The following is a 10877-nucleotide window of genomic DNA, read 5'->3' as shown; positions in this document are numbered from 1 at the left end:
CTGATAATAAACCACGTGACTGGATCGGTGTCCAGGTCTTTCTAGATCTTTCTGTTGCAACGTTTTGCTTGTGCAGATTTTATTTCACCTCAATGTTTCCTCTAAATAACCAGACGACCCCGTCATCGTGGCATTGAATTCGTGGCATTTTTTTTTTATAAATATATATAATTTTCTACGTTATAACCGGTGAATCCCGGTAAACACGTGACCGCTCCGCGTGGTGACGTCAGCGGCCCTGGCCCCAGTCGAATTCCAGAGGTCCAGGAGGAGGGACGAAGCTGAACGGAGTTCGTTTCAACAGTTGCTCGCCAAATAAATACGCTAAAGGTAAGCATTTTGCGTGGTGGGGGAGATTTTTATGTGACGTTATATTTTTAAGACATTTCTTGTTTACTGTTTCCGTTCTCGTCAACAAATATGTTATGAAAACGGCGACCCCGTTTTGCTTACTGTAGGAAGCCGTTACAGGTTCATCCTGCTTCCCAAATGTCTACGGGAAAAAAAAAAAGGAATGACTGTCTTCATATTTATATATATAGCACAAATAATGACTGTGTTTGTCTTAAAATGAGCTGGTGTCAAAGCGGTATAAACGCAGGGCGTGTGGGCATGTAACCGCGGTCAGACGTGTAAATGAGAGCGGATTTAAACATGGCGAGCTGCGTTTTGTGTTGTTGCGGATTTCTGTCCCGGCCGCCGACTTTAACGGCCCTCCTGGTCAGTTGAACGGTAATCTCCAAGATGATATGACCGCAGATGGAGTCAGTGTCGCATTTTTCTGCGCAGTTGAGGCCTACAGGAGATGGATTTACATTCTGCAACGCGAGCAGTACTGTGTCAGTGTTTCTGTTTTGGTTTGCAGTAACTCCATTAGCTGTCGACTGTAGTCTCCCCACTGGCAGGGGCCTGTTTTTATTATTACACATAGATGTTGTATCTAGAGCTTTTCAACTCGGATCGCCCGTATAAGCAAATTCAAATGATTTATTCGATATTATTGCTATGATCCGTTTTGTGGCACTTGATTAGCAGTTCTGCTGATTGAATTTTGATTTGTATCATCATGCCTTTTGTGTTGTGAATTGGATATTGAAGGAAATATTTTAAGTAATAATGAACTGGTAAGCGATTTAATAGGGATTAATTACGTTAGGATTACTTTTGGCTTACTATTAAAAGACAAGACTAAAACTGACTTGCGTTTGCATCTGAGTGTTTTGATTGCTAGTTAACGTGCCTTGGTTGCTTATTGTCTAAAACAAATGAGTAATTCCTCTGGGAAAACATAAGTTTTTTGTGAAAGGTACATTAATATAGATTTTCATATCTCTAAATGTAAAATTTTATTTATACATATTTTTGGTTATAATTCATCAAGCAGAAGGGAGTGAAAGTGAAGTGGTACCAAGCTGTGTTTTTTGCACCAATCTCTGTTTTGGTGGTTCTATGGGTTTATTCTGTTGAAATAGTTTAAATTGTTGAAAAACAAAACAAAAAAATTAATTTTATTTCATACATAATTCAAGGTTCACACCCCATCAACCAACACAAATTCATTTTGTCTCTTCAAGTATTCTGTAGAAAATAACTTAGTGTTGTAAAAACCCTATTCTGTTAGTGTTCAAGTGACTGCATTTCCTGGTTTGGTCAGGCCACTTATGTTATGTGAAACTAAAATAGCACGACAGTCAGGTCATGGGCAGATGTCATATGAGCTTCTTAGCTCTGAAATTATATTTGCTTTGGTCTCAATATTGACATAAAAAAAGCATCTTAAATAATGTACAGTAATTATTTACTTAGGTTTTGCTTGGGAAGTTGCACCTATGACCATATTCTCATAAAACCAGATTATAAATGTTGGAAAAAATGCAACTTTGTCATGTTTTTAAATCAACTTTGTTGACGGTTTGTTGTCATAGAGGTCTACACCTGTTAAGCTGCAGCCATCTGATGCAACGTTAGGTGTTTGCTGGCTGTAATCTTGGCATGGTCACAGTGACTGCTGACACAGCCTGGCACGATAACAGCATCTTCCTTCCCTCATTACTGCACTGGCCAATAAAGTAGAAGCACAGCCATGGAGGCAATTATCTTTTACATTATTGATCACTTAAAGACTGGCAAACAGAAATCATAATTATACAGAAAGTTGCCGTGGCAGTTCTTCAGTTTTAAAAGCATAAAAAAAAACATCCTTTATTCCTTTATTCCTCCTCTCAGATGTTGCCAAACTAAACATACAAAGTGAGTCAGCTATCATGTGACAATGAAACAGCATTTTACATTTTGTTTCATCTATAACTCAAGTTCCAATGACTGCATTTCTATGTTAGTCAGAAAAGCTAGTGAAAAGAAAAGAAAAAGCTTCCATGTTGGCCCGACTGCTTTGCATGAACGTCTGTGGTCACAGCATTTTATGCTTTTCCCTGGCTTACACATAGCATGTTTTCTGTAGTGTAGCTGAGTTATTGTGCTAACCTAATTGTGTTAACCTAGCTCTCTGACTGGCCTACTGAATCCCTCCCTTTAACCCAAATCCTTTAGCGATGGCTATCAGCGGCGGCCCAGTGGCTTTGTTTTTACAGCATCGTGGCGTCTCGGCTAAGAGGATTTATGATCTCACATAACTTTATTAAAACAGGTTAAACGTTCACTAAAAGTGACTCTATAATATATATACTGTATTCTCAGTGACCTCTTCCAAGTAGTGGCAGTGAAACCTTTGTGGTTAGGGGAAGTGGCCTCGCTGTTAGTGAGGCCACAGACTCTCACCACTCTTAACTGAATTGTCTTGGCTTCAGGGTTGTTCATAATTTAACACTATTTTTAGTTCAAATTTTTATTTGTTACATCAGGTGCTTTCATAATAATAGCAGATATATCTTTGCATCATGTAAGAAATAACATTTTGTTTTCAAAACCTCAGGAGAAAGCCGTTTGTACTGAAGTTGGAATCATACTGGAGTCACTGTGTTGTTGGTGTCATTTTCTCAGAACTGTGTGCAGCGTCTATTTGGATTAGGTAATCTGTGAAATGAGTAGATAAAATTGTCTTTAAAAAGACAGACAGTGTAAAAATCAACTTACTAAAGTTGATTTTTATTTTTAAGTTGTTGCTGCTTGGTTTACAAGAACAAGATTTGCTAATTATTACTTTGAATGTGGGTAAAGTAAAAGCAAACTATGTTACTCTCTCACTGATCTTGTTTTCCTTTTACAAAATTCTAAATATTCCATTGTCACTGTCTTTATTTGACATTGATAAAAATATCTTGTATTAAGTAATATTCACGTTAATTAAACGTGAATAATTAAACACGTTTACTGTTGATTTTTGAGCCAGAAAACTGAACTTAAGGCTTATAGTATAAAGACAAAAACAAGAAATTTAACATTTAAAATAATCAAAATCCATCTTATTTTATAGTGGACTAATAGACACTGTTTGTATTGTAAATTTCTCATTGTTTCACCCACACCTAATGTTGAGCTTTAATCTTCAATCAATCAATCAATCAATCAATCAATCAATCAATCAATCAATCAATCAATCAATCCATTATTTATATAGCACATTTCAGCAACAAGGCAGTCCAAAGTGCTTTGCATCATAAAACACACACATGCACACAAACATACACACACAAGTACAACGTTGTAGAAGACACAGTCAACAATTGTAAAGTGCTGTCATTATACATCAGAATGTTGATTAATGCTTTATTGATTGTGTTTCAAGAGCAACTCTAAACAGGTGGTTTTTAGTCTTGATTTAAAGGGACTCAGTGTTTCGGCCGTTTTACAGTTTTCTAGAAGTTTGTTCCAGATTTGTGGTGCATAGAAGCTGAATACTTCTTCTCCACTTTTGGTTTGGACCTGAGAGGTCTGGAAGGTTGATACAACAACAGCAGATCTTTAACGTATTGAGGTGCTAAGCCATTCTGTGATTTATAAACAAACAGCATTATTTTGAAGTGTATTCTCTGAGCTACAGGGAGCCAGTGTAAGGACTGACTCTTAAATGCAGTCCATGGACATTGAACAGGGAGGAGATCTTCGGGTGTGCATCACATGGTTACTTTACTGCTCTGCTTGATGCTTATCCGATGGCTGATTGATCAACAGTATCAAGAAAACTGTGTTTCTTTGTGAATAGTATGTCATTGCTTTACCATTGTTGTCTGTGGAGCGACTTAGCTCATTAAAAGCAGAACGTGATCTCGAATCACTTTAATGCTATGTGTCAGCATGAAGCACAGCCAGCGTTTCTTTGAAGCTTTGTACTGCGCTGTCCCTGTGGTGCATGCATCCGCAGACAGAGATCATCAGGACAGGCTCTGGAGTCCAAATGCATTTGCCAGGGCAAAATGGAGCAGTGTTGCATAACACACTTTTAATTCTGTGTCGCCTAAAGGGGAGGGGCAGGACGGAGTGAGGGCAACCTGTAAACAGGGATTTTAGTCCTCTGATCTAAGGCTAAATGAATATTGCCTTGTGTGAGGTGGCAGCAGGGTTATAAAATAAGATTGGACATGGATCGATGCATCATCTGGCCAACAAGTTGGACTTTTAATTTGACATATTTCAGCCTTCTACCATACCTTAGCTTATTCAGCCAATAATAAGTAGACACATCTGTAGTTCAGTGCTTCTGGCTGAGATCTCCTGTAGATGTTCAGCCTGTTGCTCTGTTCTTTTGAAGCAATAGCAAGCTTTCAAACAACTTTTACTTACTGAGCAGTGAGTTTGCCCCTGCATCTGTTCCTGACAATGCTACGACTCAAGAGGCTGCGGAGGAAGTAGTGCAAATCAGCAAACATGTCATAATCCATGGTAAAAACCAGTGCCTGTAATGAAAGAGAGAGACATTTTAGTATTCTCCAAATGTTTTAAGACATGGAGTGTGTGCCACCAGTCATCAGCTGTCCGGATTTTTTATATTCGAGTGCAGCCAGGTCCTTCAGCCTGTTTAAATAGGATTTAATTTTGTGCATATTTATTCAAAAACGAGGTGATGAAACATGACTTAATGCTTCTAATTTTGCTGTTTAACATTTTCATTCGTTGGTCACTTTTGCTTTGTAATCTTTTTGACAAATGAGAGGATTGTTTGTAGCAGTGCACCAATCTTTAAAAAGCCTCATCCGCTGATTTCGATTTCCTATATGAAAAGTGGTTAAATGTAGTAATATAATCACTAAGTTGTCAACAGTGGGGTGACTACTATGAACCTTGCATATGCAGACAAAGCCTTGTGTGCGGGTCTGGCAGTCAGCCCTCTCTCACGGCCGAGCAAAAGGGACAGTGGCTGATTTTCACACATTGTGAAGGTGTATAAGATCGGTTTGATATGCAAGTATCAACTGATCACTCAAAATTAAGGAAATGGGGGCTGATTTATTGGTGCACCCCTAATTGTTTGTGACCTAGATGTTGTTTTATATTAGGTGGGTCTCACTCTTCAAATTAGAGAATCACATTGAAGTTGTCCAAACATCTGCATTGTAAACGTTTCCTTTTAAACCTTAATCCGTTGCACATACTGCACATTGATGAACACCAGCTTTAATACATATTTATTGTGCGACTGTGCCTTTCTGTCTACAGATTGTGGCAGCAGTGAGTAATTACCCGCACCATGTCCCAGGACAAAAGTCGATTCCCTATTATGGGTGAGAGCAACCCGCTTCATAACAACGTTTATGGACCGCCTCAACAAGGATTCGGTATGCCTCCCCCTAACTACAGCCAGGGTCCAGGGGGACCTTACCCACCACCTGCTGGCTATGGACAGCCTGGCTTCACCCAACCAGGTCCAGGCTTTGCCCCTGGCCCCTACCCCCAGATGCCCTATCCCCAAATGCCCTATCCACAGGGCCCATACGATCAGGGGCCATATCAGCATGGACCCGGACAGCCTGCTTTTCATGGTGACCCAATGGGTGAGTTTTCTTATGAAAATCCTGTAGACAGTAATGTTGCTTGTCTATTTATTCTTCAATCTGTTTATCTACCTCCTTATAGTCTGTGGTTTGAAATTTAGCCTCACTCAAACTTTTGAATATTTGATAATATCTGAAAATGTGTAGAAACCCTAAATAAGTTCCCATATGACTGATTAATTTGCTGTACATTCCAGGAAGATTTAATAAAAATGCATTATATTATATTATATTATATTATATTATATTATATTATATTATATTATATTATATTATATTATATTATATAGGACGAAAGGACGGACTTATAGACCTATTTATAGATCCTACATATTACCATATTCATGCTTATGGTTATATTTGTACTTTGGATAGAGTAGCATGTCAACAAATAAACAATTTCCACTTCCAAATGCAGCATCACTACTACCAATAACAATATTAGCAAATAGTTAGTAGACTTATTTTCAACATCAGCTGAAATATTTGTTTCAAAGATGATTAATAGTCCAGCCTGTGTATGCAAAATCTCACCTCTACATAATTGTTATTTAGCAGCACCTGCAGGCAGTCCTGGTTATCACGGTGATGTTCCTCCTTCTTACTATGACAACGAAGAATTTGCTGGATCTGGCTTTGAGGACAAAAACATCCGACAAGCCTTCATCAGAAAAGTGAGTGAAATATTACAAGGAAATAACACACACAAAAAAAAACAACTGCACACTTTAGCTCCTAAATGTATTCTTTTTTTTCCCCATCAGGTCTTTTCTGTTCTCACAGTGCAGCTCTTGGTCACCTGCGCTTTTGTTTCCGTCTTCACGTTTGTCGACGATGCTAAGTTGTTTGTGCAACGCAACCGGTGGACGTATTATGTGTCCTACGCAGTCTTCTTCGTGTCTCTGATCACCATCAGCTGCTGTGGGGATTTCCGCCGCAAGCACCCCTGGAATTTGGTTGCTTTGGTAAAGTCATTGCCTGAAATTTAAACAGGATGAATAAACAAATCGATGACCTCTGACACATAAATGGAATCTTCAAAAACTTTTGTTTCTGTGTTGTTGTTTCAGTCCATCTTGACATTGAGCATGTCCTACATGGTGGGCATGATCGCCAGCTTCTACAACACAGAGACGGTCATCATAGCTGTTGGCATCACGACGGTGGTCTGCTTCACTGTTGTCCTCTTCTCACTGCAGGTCAGCACTTATCATTTTGTTTCCTACTGTTTGTGCTATAATTAAAACAAAAGATTACATTTTTTTTATTTGTTTTTACTCTAATCAAAGTTTTCCAAATTAGGTATATTTAGGGGTTTTATTTTTCTAAATGTTTCTTCTTTTTTCTTATCGCAGAGCAAGTATGACTTCACTTCCTGTCGGGGCGTTCTCTTTGTGTGCCTGATTGTGCTGCTGGTCTTTTCGATTCTCTGCATTTTCATCCGCAACAAGATCCTGGACTTAGTTTACGCCTCCCTGGGAGCCCTGCTGTTCACCTGCGTAAGTTTAGGCCAACATAAAACGATAAGGCCTTAAGTTTAAGCTTCTTTTGGAACTCTTGTGCATCATAGATGGTTAAAATCGGGGGGGAAAAATGAAGAGATAACAGGAACTTTTATGACTAGATCATTACCAAGTAATTTTCCTAATGTAGCTCCATTTGAATTATGGCTGCACAATGTTTGCTTAAATTAAAACACCACTTGAACATGCTGTGCATTCAACTCTTCCTTTGAATGAATGGTATAGTATTGGTGATATCTCTATTTACATAAAAGAAGAGATGTGGTCAAACAGAAAGGGGCAGTACTTTATAAATCCCTTGAACTTTTCCTAATTGTCTTGTTAAAAAACCTCCAATGTATTTTTTTTTTTGAAATACCAACACTTAGTAATTGTGATATTGAAAAGTTATACAAGTAAAAATTTGCACTGTTGTGCATTTAGACTTCTATCTATCTGCATTTAGATAGATAGATGGATGGATAGATGGATAGATAGATAGATAGATAGACAGACAGACAGACAGACGGACACACAGGCACACGGACACACAGACAGATAGATAGTCCTCTTCCCCTGAGATCGTTCTTAATGTTTTCAGAAAAACATTTAAAAATTTGTTATTTCTTTGTTTGTTTTTTTAGAGATCACAGGGGAACAGCTGGAAAATTATCAGCAGGAGAACTCCAAGTGCTCTCCCTGGAATTAGGTTTCTCTGCTTGCAAAGCCAAGCGTATTTATCCTCCCCGCTGTGGCCAGATTCAAATAGTTTTCCTTCATCTTTAAACTAATAGCTTTATTTGCTGCTTATATTGTGATATTTGTTTTTTTAGCTTAAGCTTCTCCTGCAATAGTCCTGTGTGCAAAGATGAGTGCTTTGTTTTTCGCCAACAGACTGATAGGACTGCCTTGCTTTGACTCTGAATTATAAACCGCTATAAAATACATTAAAAAAACAGGTTATCTGTGAAACAAGACCTTATCCATAAATTTACTAGGTTTTCATCTAGAAGAAGCTTCTGTTTTAACAGTTTTTGCTTTGTTCTTTGCCCTCTCTGTTTCTCGGATGCATCATAAAACCCGAAAAACTGTCAAGGACTTTAGAAAATGCATAAGATTAGATTCTAACACAAGATTTTAATGGTATCTGAAGAATATGTCTGTGCAACGTGTTTATCTAAAGAACCAAAACATCTTGTTAGATATTTTAGAGTTTCTCATGTCTCATCGCTTTTGAAAAGAACATAACTAACATCTTCTTCATTTGCCTATTTGCAGTTTTTGGCTGTTGACACCCAGCTTCTTTTGGGCAACAAGCAGCTTGCTCTCAGTCCAGAGGAGTACATCTTTGCCTCACTCAACCTTTACACTGACATCATCAACATTTTCCTCTACATCCTGGCCATCGTGGGGCGCTCTCGCGAATAAACCCGCACCTTCAGGGGAGCAGCATCAAGATGGAGGATGCCTCTCTTTGTTGTAAAAAGTTGCTTACCTGTGCTTTTCTCTCTGTCTCATCTGACTTTCCTCAACTGTTCCCTTCACCTACCTGTCACTTGAATACACTCAAAAGCTCTGTTTTCAAATGAAGAGTTTGTCATAAAATTCAACTGAGTGAGGACACTTTTTATTTCCTCTTTAATAAATGTTGCTGCAAATGGAAAACCCACAGTGACACTCCATCTTTCCTCTGCTTCTACTAACACATTCAGCTGTGTCTCAATCACCCAGCTGCCTACTTCCAGTAGGACAGGCCACATAGAGCGTCACACATGCTGGGCTGCGGGTGCTTGGCACTTAGCTTCGTCTTGCTGCAGAGCTTAAACTGAGAAAAGAGGGGAAACTAATACTACTGATGCAGAACCAGCTTTGCCTGAATATAGAAGACAGTTTTAGAAATAATTCTTACTCCAATCTGCCTGTTTTCATAAACTTGTCACCTTTTTTCAGCCTGTGTGATTCAACTGTGCATGGCTAAATTGGAAATACACGCAAAGACGCAGTTTGATGTCAGGAGTCAATGGAGGAGAGCCTCTGTCGTGCTTGTCACAGCTGTAAATAGTGCAGTGTTTTACTGTTGATGATACCAGTATACCCCTCCTCCACCCGCTACCACCACCCTTTTCCTACCTCTGAAAGGCATGCTGGAGCGTATGTATGGAAGTGTTGCTACAGGGGTGGGGAATATAACGCTCGATGACCAACATTATCGAAGAAAATTAGCATAAATGAATATTTTAACCTTTACATTATTTTGTAAATGATGGCCAAATTATTAAAAAAAACCTTTTTGCTTAAAAAGAATGTATGTAATGAGACAACAAAAAGTTTGTAATCTTTGTATTTGCATTTGTCTATTACTTTCTCCTTGTGTTGGTAAATCCCTTGTAAGTGAATATCGATTTGTCTCACTGCTGATTATTAAATCTGATACTGATAAAACTTTGAAGTAAATTCATACCAGATATGAAGGAACTTAGGACTGATCTGAAGTTCTTAAAGGTTTTGTAAACTCCAGTAATGTGAACAAAGCAGAGAAAATGCACTAATAGCCAAATGATCTATTAATTGAAACATGCATAAAATTTGAAGGGTGTGTAAATTAATTTATTTTTTTGTTTGTTTTGTTTTATTTATACCTGCTGCATGATCCTGTCCACATTTGCACGTGCTGACAATTTACACAGTGCAGCTATTTGAAGAGACACTCGTATTTGAAGACCTTGTTAGATTATTTTTTCTTTTCGTTTTAATGTTTGTGTCAGATTAATATGTATGTGTACATAGGGCAACTTGGTGTTTTGATGTGTATAAAGTAGGTAAATCAGGCAACGTGGGTCTGTTCGCATTGTATATTTGTATCAAAATGGAAGGTGAACTGAAATTCCTTAACACAGCTGTCTGCTTTCCATTAAAATAGATACAATGGGAATGTGTTGAGTGTTCATTAAGGTTTAGATTTTATTTGTCTACCTGGATTTTACTCTCATTTTTAATCTCTGGGCATTAGCTGGTCTTTCAAACGCTCAGTGCACATGTAAACAACTGTCCTGCATGCATAGCCATCACAGCACATGTGGGAGTAACAGAATTGTAAAAAAGCATATTTTTAAACACCACATCAGGAAAACATGACCGCAGTTTACTAGTCCACTGAAATAAATTTGAATATTATTTAAAGTTTTTCAGTCATTTAACTAAAAATGTATGTGTAGTTGTTAATTTTAATAGTTGTGTTTTAAGAGTAATAAAAACACAAAATTCATATTCCAAGAAAATGTCAATGTTAGAGCAATAAAAAAGCCAAAAATATATTTTAAAAAGTATCCATATCTCTGTAATGTATGGTAATAACGAGACAGGCTAACTGAATTTCCTTTTTTATTGCGATGAACAACAATCATTTGAAGTATATTATTTTGTGTGA

The 10877-nt window shown here is 37.9% G+C and overlaps 1 protein-coding gene across 2 annotated transcripts; it reads left to right on the top strand.

The window, feature by feature from the left end:
* Nucleotides 1-221: 221 nt before the first annotated feature.
* On the top strand, nt 222-10382 carry grina (glutamate ionotropic receptor NMDA type subunit associated protein 1). Of its 2 annotated transcripts, none has more exons than XM_005797354.2 (7): nt 222-330; nt 5614-5948; nt 6507-6622; nt 6713-6913; nt 7019-7147; nt 7304-7447; nt 8729-10382. In XM_005797354.2, the coding sequence occupies exons 2-7, from the start codon at nt 5645-5647 to the stop codon at nt 8876-8878; spliced, it is 1044 nt and encodes a 347-aa protein (XP_005797411.1). In that variant the 5' UTR covers nt 222-330; nt 5614-5644; the 3' UTR covers nt 8879-10382. The 2 variants fall into 2 exon arrangements, with proteins under 2 accessions (XP_005797411.1, XP_014331600.1); XM_014476114.2 differs by having other exon boundaries at nt 6504-6622.
* The last annotated feature ends 495 nt before the right edge of the window (nt 10383-10877 follow it).

Source organism: Xiphophorus maculatus, chromosome 13 (genome assembly GCF_002775205.1).
Source record: "Xiphophorus maculatus strain JP 163 A chromosome 13, X_maculatus-5.0-male, whole genome shotgun sequence".
NCBI lineage: Eukaryota > Metazoa > Chordata > Actinopteri > Cyprinodontiformes > Poeciliidae > Xiphophorus > Xiphophorus maculatus.
This window is presented reverse-complemented; position numbering and strand designations above follow the sequence as displayed.

Bases quoted from the DNA above. Each gene is read 5' to 3' on its own strand.
- grina (XM_014476114.2), top strand. From the start codon at position 5,645: ATGTCCCAGGACAAAAGTCGATTCCCTATTATGGGTGAGAGCAACCCG. The intron at 5,949-6,503 runs GTGAGTTTTCTT...ATTGTTATTTAG, and splicing joins TTTTCATGGTGACCCAATGG to CAGCACCTGCAGGCAGTCCT. The intron at 6,914-7,018 runs GTAAAGTCATTG...TTGTTGTTTCAG, and splicing joins CCTGGAATTTGGTTGCTTTG to TCCATCTTGACATTGAGCAT.